Raw genomic sequence first — 14,931 nt, forward strand, 5'->3', positions numbered from 1 at the left:
GTCTTCTTTTTTTGTTTCTTTGCCTTTGTCAGAAGACGATGCTTATGTAGACAAACTGCCCACCTTTGGGAGACACTTTGATTCATTTGCAGGTAGAGTAACGATCCCCTTAGAGAGAGAGAGAGGAAAAGAGTTTGTCGGGAATGTTCTTGTGATGGTTTCCCATCTGTTTGATGCTCTTTACCCAGAATGCACTTGGCGTAGAAGGGTAAAGGCCATCGCTGAGTGTTTGTGTGCTTCCTCAAATGTTATCAGTCAAAAATGGAGGTATTGGGACAGTGAGACACTCGTTTCTTTTTTCTCTTTTTTTAGGCTTCCATCTTTGATTTGAGATTTGTTTTTTGAGGAGACATTTTCCCAATACCTACTTATGATTAGGTAACTTCAGGTTTCGCTCACAGATGTAGGGAAAATACCACAGGATCATTTCTTTTTCTTTTGAAACGTGGCAGCATTTTTCAGTGAAATCGTCATTTTTTTTCGTCATCATTTCGCTCTTGCCAACTCATACCTGCCCACACATTTCCCAGCCATTTAATAGATATTATAGCCTCTCCCTCTCTCTTTATCTATCTCTCTCTACCCCATCTGCACATGTCACTCTCTCGTTCCCTCGCCAAACACAGAAAAATCTGCCCAAAAAAGGAAAGAAAGCTGTGGTCATTCAAAAAAAGCTGCATCGTTTTTCATATTAGATACAACAACAAACGTTTGACTGTCATTTGCCATTTTGCCCATTACCCTCGCTTGTGGGACCTTTTCTCTCTGTTTTATGACTGTGTACCAGTGGCTTTCCAGCCATGTCACCATGGCAACCTCCTTGTTTCTACTCTTGGTGACACACATAATACATGTGTGTGTGTGTGCAGAGTGCAGTGCAGCCTCTCCCACATACCTTTGCTCTCAGTCTGCACCACAAGAGTGTGTTCACGTGCAGTGTGTTCGCCTGAAGAGCTCCTCATCTGTTGGCCCTTGACATCCATATTGTCCGTCTTTTTCGCTCTCTCTCACACACACACACACACACACACACACACATACATACATATTGTCAGATTAGAGATGCTGCTTACAGAGTCGTTTGAAGTCTGGCATGAGAGTGAAGTTGAATTAGACAGGCAGCAGCTGTTTGGTATTCATGCTCTCTGCTCTGTACCGCTCGAGTGTCCGCAAGACAACCTCAAGTTCAACCCAGCCTCGGTCTACTCCCACACTCAACCCCCTTGACGCCCACCTTTCACACCTGTCACTCACACACTCTCTCACTCAAATACACCTCTAAACCCCGCCCCCTCCCCCCCAAGTGAACACCTGCCCCTTTTGTTCTCTTTATGAAGCCCTGAGCTGCTCTTATCATTCCATCACCCAATGCTCCGTCAGGTCCACAGCAACGCACCAACACTTTGTCACTGCTGGGACCTCCCATCAAAACAAACCTGATGAGTAGAACAAGTTAACCCTTGTTCTGCCAGAAGACTTTCTGTGACAAAAACCTGAACCACAGATGCATTAATCTGCATTTTGTCACATGAAATACGCGCAATTTAGAGGACAGTGCCGTATGTAAACACAGTCACTGTTACTCTTTCTAGACAAACTTCTGATGCACCTTAGTTCAGGGGGCTGGATCCTCTGAAGTCCAGGACGTTTGAGGGCGTACAGTAGTTAGAATAGCAGCCTGTAATGTCCTGAGACAAGCTGACCTTTTTCAGTTTTACAAGCAGACCTTTTCCGCCTGAAAACTCAGAGCAAGTTTTACCTTCCCCAAATGTTTTTTTGTTTTCAATGATGCTAAATCTATCATCTACTTTTTAGAAAGAAAAAAAAATAGAATTCAAATCTTTGAAACCTACGACGGAGGATTAAGGCCACTTTAAAAAAAATAAAACATGGAAATTTACGAGAATACAGTCGTAAATTAATGAGTTTGAGGCCAGCCTGCACGAAGATGATGAAAGCAGAAGTCTTAAAGTCTTCAAAGAATAAAAGAATAAAGTCGTTATTTTAGTCTATATCAGAAGAGCAGCAGCATCCTGTTCTCAAATGACAAACATGGAGCATCTTGTCCTAAAGGTTTCACTAATAAGGAAATAGGCTACTTCCTTGTGTAGTCGGTAAAAACAGTTCAAGAGAAGTTTTCACTTCAACTTGCAAGACTTTGTTTATCTGTAAAATGATGAACAGGACACAAACTGGCTCTGCACATGAGACATTTCAACAAGGCAGACCGATAACAGACACAAATAGTTGTGTCGCTTATGCAGATATGAAACTACACATGCTTTTGGCACATCATCATCTTTTCTCACATTGTCTTAAAATATCAGCACCCTGAAAAGATACTGCAAGAAACTGAAGAAAGAGCCACACTGACTTGGAGGAAGTTGTCTGCAGAGGAAAATACTTTAAGAGTTCTACTTTCATCATTTTCTGCAGGCTGGTCTCGAACTCGTTAATTTACAAGATTATTCTCTTAAATTTACGAGTTTAATCTTGAAATTTTTTATTTTTTTAATTTTTTTTAACATGGCCCTAATCCTCCGTCGTAGAAACCAGATTTGTGTTTAGATGAAAAAAGTCAAGTAAGAAACTCTTGAACGTGACTCTCCCCCCTTTAGGGCACCCTGACCCTCTGATTTACCTAAAATCACTGCTCACAGTACTTTAGAAATCTTTGACTGGTAAGGTCAGGACATACAAAGTAATTGTGCATTATTTTATCAACTTGTGCTGAAGTTTACTGGAAACTGTCAGAACGCTCAGTTTTTGGTGTGGTGGTGTCTTCATGTGCTCCCTTCAAGTCTGTGTTGTTTAGAGGATCAGAAAATGAGACATAGAGCATCTTTCTGTGCACCCCAGTCCCTCCATCTCCCTGCTCTCTGGTCTCAGTCCCATGGCTGCACCCTGCAGGGTGTTGTTGTTATGTATGACAGGCTGTGACCATCTGTTTCATTATAAGAAGAGAGGGCCTCTAGGAGAATACAAGCACATAAAAAGATAAACCCAGTGACATGACTGCTCTCCTGATAGTGCGTCCTCAGACCCTACAGCCTCACCTCGCTGTTCTGTAAAACACATCTCGCACATCGAGTTGAATCACCGCCAACATCCAGAAGCAAACATCTGTCCCCTCGCTCCACCTCACCCCCCTGTCAATTCCTCACGCACGCAAGCACCCTCAAAAAAAACAAAGACACATCCTCTCCACACCCTCGTTGTTGTTCTGTCTCGGCTTGCCGTGGTTTTTCATGTCCCCCATTGGTCCCCCCCCCCCAACGACCTCCACCTCCATGTTTCACCTCACTGTGAAGTGATAGACCTGCCATGTGAGACTCACGCTACTGTCCTTCTCTCCCCCTCCTCCCCCTCTCACCCCTCCTCACCCCACTGCCCTCTCCCTCTCTCAAACCTCCTCGTCCTCTCTCCTCCTGACCCCCCCTCCCCTTCCTCCTCAATCCCTCGACCCCACACAGAGAATGACCAGCCATCCCTTGTATGGTTTGACAGAGGGAAGTTTTATTTAACCTTTGAAGGTAAGTTTGCTCTGCACCAGGGTAGCGTCACGCACACACACACACTCTTCTTGAGGCCTAAATGTGCAAGCTTTGCCCCCCCGCCCTTGCCCCTGCCCCTTCTTTCCTTCCTTCCTTCCTTCCTTCTTTCCTTCTCTTACTCCATAGCACTCCTTCATCATTCCTACCCCCTACGCCATGCTAACTCCTGGCTCCGCCCCCTTTCAGTGCTATCAGCTAAGCAGTTTTGTCATCCTCCTGACATTGTTCATTCTCATCTCTTAAGGCGCTGACTGACTGCCTTTTCATTCACTCCCTGAAGAATCATCATTCTTCGTGTACTTTGCTAATCTCTCTGCCGTCACTTTTGCCCGTTTGGGTCTTGGTTCTGATCTTTTGAGCTGTCCGATCTTTGATCTTGTCAGAATGATTCAGCTTCAGCAGCAACAAGCATGCACATCTCTCTCTCTCTCTCTTTGTCTGCCTCTTTCCTTTCTTTTCTAACTCAGTGCATACTCAATGAAACATAAATTGTCAGTGTGTAGCATGCTAGATAGAAATGTGTTCCTTTTGAAGGAGATTCTTAAAGAACTGATTTTGAGTTTTCACAGTCAAGAGCAGAGAGAAATGGGTTTCCTCTACACACATGTAACGTGCTGTGTTCATGCCGCCTTACTAACACAAACATCTGTTCTCATTTCAAACTGTTGTAAAGTTTCTGTTCTTTACAATAGTTTGCTTGCGCACCATGTGTTTTTTTTCCTCATTCCATCCACACACCTTTTGTTTAGGAAGAGTGTAGTGTCCTGGTTTGGGAGTTTGAGGAAGTACTTATTCTTAATCTTTCTACTGTTGTGCGTTTTATTAAAGGCTTTATATGTGATTTTTTTGATCCAGCAGATGTCGCCCTTGAGCACCAGCATGAAACCAAAACATGTTGTGTTAGCATGCTAATGCTAGCGATCTTTATTATGCTGGTATCTTCACACTGCATGTAAATTTACCTGAAATGAGCGTGATCTAGAAACACAGTTAAGCAGTGAGTACAGTATGTTATTCTTCTTTTCTCTAGTCCCTCAATTAAACAACTTTTATACACGAGGGGAGGAGTCAGCCGGCCGTCCAGGCGATGTAAACAAAGTGAAGATAGGACTCTGAAAACTCTGAAAACATCACAGACAGTGGGACTCGGGTGTTACACCCATTGTAGACAGTCATGACTCACAGAGTTATTTTCAGAGGATAAACTTGATTTATATTATATTTAAGTGTGAAAAATCACATATGAAGCCTTTAATGGACTGAAGCTACTTTAACCTTGAACAAGCAGAGAGGAAAGTTACAAGTCAGAATTGATCTCTGTTAAGTCATGGACTTTGATGACTGTGTGTCATACAATATTCCGGCTCTTTTAATGTGTGTTTGTGTGTGTATGTATGTCTGACCCCCTCCAGGCTGCTCCAGAGGGCCCAGTCCTCTCACCATGGGGGCTCAGGACACTCTCCCCGTAGCCGCTGCGTTCACAGAGACGGTCAACGCCTTCTTTAAAGGAGCGGACCCCAGCAAGTAAGCTCAAGAAAAACATGGAAACACCACATTGATCAGTCTATTACTCTGTCAACACAAACATAACCTGCAGCTGTTTTTATATCATGTACATCAGTTTTTTGTAAAAATTAGAGGATAACCACATTTTTTCAGCCTTACTATGTCGTTAACTGTTTGTCCTGGGTCCAAATTTTCATCACTAGAAGCTTCTGGAAGAAGCACTTTTGTTGATGGGGAAATGATCGTATAACTTCAGTTATTTGATAATGAAATGAAAACACTCCTAGCCTGCAGCCCTCATAACAAGTAGCTTCACACACCTACACTTACTGTTGGAGCTATTTAATTGTTGTTAGAATAAGTTTTGGTATTTAGTTCACTAATACTTGTGTGGTGTTCTTTATTTAATTATTCTACACGGTTTCTTTATTTAGAATAGATTTTAGGTAATATTTTCTTTTGCTAGTTATTTGTTTAGTAAATTTAGTTTTGCATGAGTATTTTTTTTGTTAGGTATTTGGGTAACACTGTGGGCACCAGAGGTTATTTAAGTAAGAGGCAGGTAGAGGACCAGCATGCACCTGGGTGGGCCGATGGGTTTTTTTTACCAGCGCAAGAGAGGCAGCTGGAGACACGATTTTCTTTGTTCTTTTGTTTGCTTTCTTTAAATAAACCACCAAAAAACGGCAGATCTCGTGCATGGACACTGGACTTCTTTTGCCTGCGTACATCACATCCCCCATGGTGCATCAGTGGGCATTTGATTATGTTTGATATTAGTTTATTTAGATTTGTTTTAGCCACTACACTTATCCATACAGTAAGATTTCCAGACATGTTTCTAAATTTTCATGTGTTCTTGTGTCTGACTGAATTGAAACATAAATTCATTTAGTTTATTAAGCAATACTTGTGACAGTAATCCACAGAGCAGCTTCATATCAGCCTCATTAAGCAGGCTCAGCTGTTGAATGTTCTCAGATATGAGGCAGGTTGAGGAGAGAAAGAGAGAGGATTCTTTGCTGTAATTGTGCTTTTATTTTGAAAATTACTTTTTATGAATCTAGCTTAACAAATAATTGAATGCATAAAGGCTCATGGGCACAAACTGTGATGAAGAATGTCTGTCTCTGTGTCTCTCTCTAACCCTCTCTGTGTCTTCCTCTTCCTCTTCCTCTCAGGTGTGTGGTGAAGATCATAGGTGAGATGGTTTTATCGTTTCCAGCGGGAATCACGCGGCACTTTGCCAATAACCCGTCCCCTGCCACGCTAACCTTCAGCATAACCAACTACAGCCGACTGGAGCATGTGCTGCCTAACCCCCAGCTCCTCTGCTGGTAATGACACCCTCTGTGAAGCCACCACCTCAAACTCACAAACATTTTAAATAATCAATCAATGCACAGTTTTCACTGGAGGAAGGGAAGATAAATAATCCCAAGATAACTACTTCCTCCTCCTGTGTGTTGAACAAGTCTTCTTTATTGTGCTGCTTGAAAAGAATCCTCCTGATTTAAAATAACTTCATTAAAACCAAATCAAATGTACTTACTTTCCCTCCATTAATAATATTCATTTCTTTCACAAAGCACGTGATTTATTAGTCTTAAGAGTCTCTTGTAATCAAAATAGAGTGGAGTCATTAATACAGACTTAATTAAGTGTTTGTTTCCTTTTCATTATGTTTATTCACATTAGAATCCTTGTGTATTTCCTCATCATGATCATATTTGTTTCCACACAACAAATCCTACTTCTCACATTTAAATTGCCTTTTTATAGCGTCAGGACAAACTTGATTAAGTAGAAATAAAGAAGTAAAATACTTCAGCTAGATGTACAAAACACAGAAAATGAGCAGCATAAGAGGGGACGTGTGTGTAACTTCTATAAAGACAGAACTATCTGAAAACTAACTCATCAAACTGATGATCCATACAGAGGGGTTTGTTTTTTTTGAGGGGTTGACCAGTGACGATGAGTAAACTTTAGTGACATCATCTCAGACATGCTTATTAAGTCATCACAAGGTCATCAGAGATTTTCATCAAACCCTCTTTTAACAGCCGTAAGCTTTCTACACGTGTCATCCATGGATCAAGTTTTAATTTGTTTAACAAAAATATACTTGTAACCAATGAGAACTTATTCTTCTACTTAATCATTTGACCAAAAGTCTTAATCTTAATAGCACAAAAAATCAAAGCAGAATCATTATTCGTTTTGATTCAGTGAAATAAACATAAATTGAATAAACATTAAATATAGTGGAGGATAATTACCTTAAGAAGTTTTTGGTAGAGTGTTTTTTTCCCTCAACACAGACATTAGGATCTATGTTAGGGAGACCTCTTGTGGTTAATTGTTGTATTGAAAATGCTGATAAAAGTCTGAATCTAAGCTCATGCAATTTAATGTTGAGAAGTAATAACTGCAAAAACAAGTTTGTTTTCATGTTCAGACAGCTTTAAATCTGAGACAGGAGCTGCAGTCTCACACTCAAATACAGACAAAATAATTCCTTGTATATTTACCCAGTAATATTTTAAAGGCTGTTACTGATCGTACTTTTTCTGCATGCTTTCCCTCCTGCAGCGACACCACCACGACAGCCAAGGCTGACTCTAAAGACTTCTGGGTGAACATGCCAAACCTGATATCACATCTAAAGAAGGTGGCAGAGCAGAAGCCACAGGCGACATACTACAACGTGGACATGCTCAAATATCAGGTGAGCTTGATTTCTCAGACAAACGTGATGATATTGTTTTGTCATTCATAGACATGGTACAAAATTCAAAAGTATCATAGTAAGCTAAGTGTGCATATGTATTTTCCCTCTGTGTTCAGGTTTCAGCGGAGGGGCTCCAGTCGATTCCACTGAATCTCGCCGTGAGCTGGAGATGCGAGCCCACCAGCACCGACCTGAGGATAGACTACAAATACAACGGAGAGGCGATGACGACACCGATGGCACTCAACAACGTCCAGTTCCTGGTCCCTGTCGATGGAGGGGTTTCAAAACTACAGGCAGTCTTACCTCCAGCTGCGTGGTACGGTCTGAACTATGTTGTTAGTGCCATTTCACACACCAGCCAGTTTATACTGTTTATACGGTAATCAGGGTCCAAAATTAACTTTTTGACTCAGTGGCCAAGGTGGCAGGTAGATGAAAAAATTCACCGGCCAAACATATTTTTTACCGGACAAAATAACAAATAGTGTTTTGTGTCCCATACACATCTGTTACAGTACATTTAATTGAGGAGGCATTATGTTCTGTTTAATCATAAATCGACAGATTTAAGACACAGATTCGATCATTTCATAAGATCAGGAAATTGAGAAATTAAAAATATATATATATTTGCTGGCCTTTATTCTTTTTTTAAATGTATTATTTGTAGGCAGTAGTGAAATATACTGGCCAAACGGAAAATCTTCCCACAATTGGCGCTTGGCGGGTGTTAATTTCGGACCCTGGCTGTAATAATTTACATATGTGTGTGTATTTAACATTTATTTCTATTTTTAGTTTTTTTAGTTTAGAAAGAGACGAGTGTGCAGCGTGTAAACGGAAGCCAAACATCAAAACATTTATAGTCAAAGCTAAATTTTAACGGCCATCCTTGGATTGTTTTTTACAAATACATCAAACTCAGCAACAAATGCACGACAGAATGAGAAAACACAAACTCAACAATCAATCAGTAAATTAAAAAATACAGTACAATACAAACTAAAGACTATAAAACAATTAAAACGGGAAGCCTAAAATTGTTGATAACTTAATGACTGAGCTTCAAAAACTGCTCTTAATAGAGGATCCAGTTTGACTTAGTTTACACTTTTCAAGAGTGAAATCAGGATCACATGAGATATTTACCTTTTTATATATCTATATATATATCTATATCAGAGAAAACACGTCAAATAAAACGTGTAAAAATGTTATGGTATTATTTTGGTTGATAAAAACGTGCCAGCATGACTGATGGAAAGCATGAAAGTAATAAAAATAATTATAAAAAAAAAGAGAGGAACCAGTTTGAGATCTGCTGATATACAAAACATCATCTTAACATTCCTTTTTCATGCCCCACTCAAACCCAAAAGTCTTGTTGTACCACACGTTCATTGAGCACATGTGGAGGCATTGATTATTTATTGATGTAAAATATGATTTATCAAGACTTCAAAGGTTTTGTAGAAACTGAGAAACCTCAAACTTATGTACAGTACCCACATATTTGTACCTTTCATGGTTTTTAAATTCATGCCGTCACCTTTTCTCTTCAGAAGCTTCATCAACATGTTTTCTCGTCCTCTTGTGATCCTGACAGGAATGCAGAGCATCAAAGAATCCTCTGGAAGATTCCAGATATCTCACAGAAGTCTGAAAATGGAGGTATGCACAGTGTGATGAACGTACAGTTATACAGTGTTAATGATTTAATGAGTCCTCGTTCAAAGTGATGAGAGAATCCTGCTGATTCTTTTTTATCCCTTTTAAATATCATGATGACCACCCCACGGCTCATTTTTGGATTCACAAGCGAGGTCATTCAGGAGTCACTCAGATTGTTTCAGTTTGGGATCTTTAGCCCTGTGTGCTAAAAAAAAACCACAGAACTATCCAGAGCCACGAAAAAAACACACTGTCACTGGCTTTCTAGTTGGAAACAAAAAAAAAAAAAAAAGGCACAACCATGGATAACATTCAATCATCAGAAAAGAGATTTTAGTCAAATATAAACTTTTTTTAATACCAAAACATGTTCTGATCTTACTTGAGCTGCCGTTAAGTTTCTAATAGCACTCAGCTCAGGACAGTTAAAAAAAACTGACCTAGAAGCTGTGGATTCCTCCTGAGTGCAAGATGGGGTCCTTGGTGGTTGTCAGCTTTCCCTAAATGAGCAACGCCCCCTTGTGTTCACAAATGGTGTTACAATTACTTATTTGTGTGTCTGTTTCCAGAGCGTTTTTTTCTTCTCTACTTCAACAATAAGCTCTTCTGAGGAATATATGTTCACATAGTTTAAAGCCTTGTTTACTGCATCTGACTTCACAGTCTGATTTCATCTGATGTCATTTCAATTGTTTTTTACAATGAAGAAAGCCTTCAGGGCTCACCTGGTCTCCAGGAGATAAAGACTAAAACCACATTATGTATTTTCTTTCAGACAGTAACAAATGCCCAGGCTCCAACATGACTACTTTAGTGCTGGGGTTTTTTCTTTTTTTGTTCTGTCTTGTGTCTGATTAATGTTCTCTGGAGAAAAATGAACCTCTCCAAATCAGTATCAAGCAAACAATTTGATGTTGAACAGACTTTAAGAGAGTCGAGACGTTTCAAAGAGTAAATTATAACAACATCTGATTCAAAGCTGTCACTTCACTATTAAACTTTTGGGAATGAATCGTTCTTGATGCTGACAGAAGTCTCTCTGAATTTGCTCTCTCCTCTCTCAGGTGTGGGGTCGTTGTTAGCACGATTCCAGCTAACAGAAGGCCCCAGTAAACCGGCTCCACTAGCCGTACAGTTCACCAGCGAGGGCAGCACGTTGTCAGGCTGTGACATTGAACTGGCAGGACCAGGATACCGCTTCTCCCTCGTCAAGAAGAGGTTTGCAGCAGGTCAGTATACCCCTTTTTTTTTAAATGATGAATTATGAGTGTTGATTGAAACTCTGAAAAATGCCTTTTTAAACTTATGTCTACAAAAGATCCATAAATGTTTGATGGTTTTCTTTTTCAGGAAAATACCTCGCAGACAATTAACCGCTGCTGCTGAAAAGCGCACTGTTGAACAAATCAATGGCAGCGGACCGAGGTTGACCCCCGAGGACAGAGACACAAACTAACACCAGACAGACTTTCCATTTGCCCCTCTCTGAACCCACACGGTCCACGACAGGATCTGCAAGCCTACCCAGCAGTATTGTATAACTTGCATATAGCATCGTGGAGCTGTCTTAGGTCACGTAATTATCGTATTTGTATTCATTTCATAACATCCGTATTGCTGCTGTCAGGCACCTGGGTTCTTCCTCCCCTCTGAAGTCTGTGCCTCTGTCTCCATCCTCCTTCTGGTCAATGTGTGGTGGTGGTGTGTTTTTAAAAAAAAAAAAGTTTCACTGCAGCTGCCTGACCAAAGACGTGGACTAAACAGTGTTTGGGACAGATTTGAACTGTGGCTGTGACAAAAAACAACAACAACCATTGAATAAGATCTTAGTGGTCAGACACACAACACAACATGTCATACTAAAGTTAGGCTAGTTATAGGGCGAAGGACGAGACATAGTAAGTTTTCAACCTTCATTAGCAGTTAATACGGCTGTATGAATCATCTTTCTGTCAGAGTCTGTCTCGCCCCGAGGCCGCCAGCGTGTGTACGCAGTAACTGATGCATTCTGACACATTGTCACAAACAGCTAAAGTGAAAGATGTTTTTAGTCTTTGCTCGTTAGCAAACAGAAACTAATATCTACATAACAGAACTAGATTCTCATGCATCACCTACTGGTACTACAGGGTCACATGACTTTGGATCTCATCGTTTTTTAATAGAAAATGCACTGATCAGTCAATCAAACTGTAATCTTTTTTGTTATGTCAGGTTATGCAGACGTGGGGGAGGGGGGGGGGGATTCTTAGCTAGTTAGGCAGCTGCAATGATCAATCAATGTACTGGTTGCAAAAGTAAGAAAAAAAAGAGTTTTCCCGTCAGAACAAAAACAAAGTGTACAAAGTGTCATTTAAAATCAATAATATATATCTTAAAGGGCGTTTGGTGTTTTTCCTCGTATTGTCAGATAGCCTTTCTGTTGTTCCCGGGACAGCAGCGATAGCCTCCAGAGTACATGACAGCATTCTATTTTTATTTATTGATGATGACGATTTGTTGTATAAAATATGTGATTCTGTATACGAATAGAATTTGAATGGTATCACACGACTCAGAACCCTTAAAGGTATAAATATTTGAATTCTCTCTCTCTTTTTTTTTTTGTTATCTGTGTAGTTGGGTAACCTGTGTACAGTATGAGGTATAATTTTTTGAATTGATTTCAGATATAATTTTTTAACTCAAGTGCAACAGATAAGATTTGAGCTATATATATGGGTGGGGGAGGGGTAATTTAAAGAAAAAGATGACTATCTTCCTGGATGCTGTGTTATGCTTTGTGAAAGCAGTGTTAATGTAGAGTTAGTTCAACCATGGGCAAGGTTCCACTTCAAAGTGTTCGTTTGACATTTGGGGGAAATGGGCTTTTTCTTCTTTATTTTTTTTGGATTTACAGATGATCAGTGTCACTCTTATATCCGTCTGCTCAGCATCAGGCTACAGTTAGCTTAGCATCAAGACTTAAAAACAGCTAGTGTGGCTCTGTGGAAATGTAAAGATATAGTCAACAGAGGATAAACAAACTTTATAGTGATCTTTATCGATGCTGGCAGTGTGGATGGTCCAAACTTAGACTGACATTAAAATTGATCCACATGTTTATGCTAGTCATCAGGATTGTAACGACTATGTGGATATCGTAGCATTTTATATTGGGCCGCCGCCAGAGAAAGTATGTGTCCAGTATTTTGGCCATGTACCAAATATCTGCCAATCAAAATACGAAATATTATTTCGATAAGCCAGTGTGAGCTTTGTTCAGAGATGCTAGTTCACAAATGTCAGCATGCTAACATGCTAAGATGTTGAACATAGTCAACACTATAGCTGCTAAACATTAGCTTGTTAGCATTGTCACAGTGCGATGGTTAGCATTTGGTTAGCACTAAGCTACGCCCGGGTTCAGCCTCAAAGAGTCAGTATTGTTTACGTTGAACAGTGCCCCCCAGTGGTCAGTCTTTATGCTAAGCTAACGGACATTAAGGTGGCATCAATCTTCTGATTCTTAGAAAGAAAGTGAGTCAGTCCATTTTTCCTGAATTGTTGATCTTTTCTTTTAATAAAGGTCAAAACAAAGACGACGGGAGCAAACAGTTTTCTCTGAGCATGGTACCACTGACTGCTGGAACCAGATGTTTGCTGTATTGTTTTTTTTTTTATATTCAAACTTCATTGTGATAAAAACAAGAAAAGACAGCTGTATTAATCCAGCACTCTCAGTTTCCACATCTACATATTAAGTCCTGACCTATTTTCTTACCTGTTCTCCTTCCTCACCTCAGTGGTACCTAAACCCCCCTGACTATATCATAACACCCCGATCATCCAACCAGTGCTTGAATCCATGGCTTTATTTTGCATAATCGTAATGGTCTCTGTGAGATGACATGAGTGTAATGAGGTTGTGGAGCAAAGTTAAGTTGACCAAAATGCTTCTTCTTTCTTTTTGTATTTTACGTGTGTGTGTGTGTGTGTGTGTGTACCCCAGACAGTCAGTCCTCTGTTAAGGAGAATAAGCTGAATATTTTTAAAACAGATAAAAGTGAAAAAATATTATATTGTTTAATGTGTAAAAACACTGTGCTGATGATGTTGAACTTCCTGAACGCTCTGACACTCAACATGAAGAACAAGAAGTGTGTGTGTGACCTCCGTACTGTACTGTATGTCAAATATTCTGCTAAATGCAACCAATCATGGTCCTCCACAAGTAGGTAAAGAAAACCTTAGGCTGAATTTAGAACAACATGACAATACTTCTATTTAATGATAAAGTACTCTTGATCAGACTTAGTTTTAAACATGTGGCTTTTTGGCCAATCACAGATCAGATCAGATAGTGATGATGATTGGTGCCGTTTAGCTCGCACATTAATTTGATTAAAAAAAAGATTCTCAGTCATGTTTGTCCTTCATTCTGTCGACCTGACGGATCGACATGTCTGAGAAGTAGCTGTTACTTTCCTCGTGAACCTTGTAGCTATCAGTGCAACAGTCACTACAGCATTATCTGCAGAGGCCCAACATTCCCATCATGCATCTGTTTTTAAATGACCACTACATCACGGATAACGTGTCTCTCTATTTGAAAGTCGTGTTATAGTTCAGAACTCACTCTCAGTTCATCAGTTCTCTGGTGATTCTTTGCAGCTAATCTAAAAATGGATCAAAACTTGTACTTTCCAGATCTTCATCTCTGTAGTGAATTGGTCCTGCAGTAATTCATTATTGCATGCAGAGCATGCAGTAAACAGTGGGGCATCTGATGGTGATAGATAGTACTGAAATGACGTGTTGTGCTGAATGTCAGTTACCTGTATCGTTGTGGAGAAGAGAGCGGGGAGTGTGTCTATGTGTGCTATAAGCCAGAATGCTTTTTGGTTCTGTAGCGTTAACCTCAAACACATGTGCAAGCAGTTTGTACAGAACATAACAAAGCTAAGATGAACTGAGAAACCTAGTTTGCTTCTTTCGAAAACCAATAAAAGTTATAACTGGAACCGTCTGCTGTAATGTTTGATTTATTTTTTTATAAATTCATGCTGCTCGTCCTATTCTATATTTTTAAAAGACTTTTTTTTAACAGTAGATGTAGACGATGTGATGTTTCTTATTAAAGGCTTTATATGTGATTTTTTGATCCAGCAGATGTCGCCCTTGAGCACCAGCATGAAACCAAAACATGTTGTGTTAGCATGCTAATGCTAGCGATCTTTATTATGCTGGTATCTTCACACTGCATGTAAATTTACCTGAAATGAGCGTGATCTAGAAACACAGTTAAGCAGTGAGTACAGTATGTTATTCTTCTTTTCTCTAGTCTCTCAATTAAACAACTTTTATACATGAGGGGAGGAGTCAGCCGGCCGTCCTGGCGATGTAAACAAAGTGAAGATAGGACTCTGAAAACTCTGAAAACATCACAGACAGTGGGACTCGGGTGTTACACTTATTGTAGAC

The 14,931-nt window shown here is 40.0% G+C and overlaps 1 protein-coding gene across 8 annotated transcripts in view; it reads left to right on the forward strand.

The window, feature by feature from the left end:
- The window catches only part of sgip1a (SH3GL interacting endocytic adaptor 1a), a 64,337-nt gene extending 49,866 nt beyond the window's left edge, over positions 1–14,471 (forward strand). For 5 of the 8 annotated variants that reach the window (XM_065955581.1, XM_065955586.1, XM_029280952.2 and 2 more), the window contains 8 exons: positions 3,474–3,533; positions 4,967–5,078; positions 6,242–6,397; positions 7,656–7,791; positions 7,911–8,113; positions 9,404–9,468; positions 10,533–10,697; positions 10,819–14,471. In XM_065955581.1, coding sequence (XP_065811653.1) covers positions 3,474–3,533; positions 4,967–5,078; positions 6,242–6,397; positions 7,656–7,791; positions 7,911–8,113; positions 9,404–9,468; positions 10,533–10,697; positions 10,819–10,841 — 920 coding nt within the window. In that variant the 3' untranslated portion in view covers positions 10,842–14,471. Of the gene's footprint in view, positions 1–32; positions 93–3,473; positions 3,534–4,966; positions 5,079–6,241; positions 6,398–7,655; positions 7,792–7,910; positions 8,114–9,403; positions 9,469–10,532; positions 10,698–10,818 lie in introns of all 8 variants that reach the window. The other 3 variants (XM_065955582.1, XM_065955587.1, XM_065955585.1) reach the window with 2 other exon arrangements.
- Positions 14,472–14,931: the final 460 nt, after the last annotated feature.

The sequence above is a fragment of the Labrus bergylta genome, chromosome 6, assembly GCF_963930695.1.
Source record: "Labrus bergylta chromosome 6, fLabBer1.1, whole genome shotgun sequence".
NCBI lineage: Eukaryota > Metazoa > Chordata > Actinopteri > Labriformes > Labridae > Labrus > Labrus bergylta.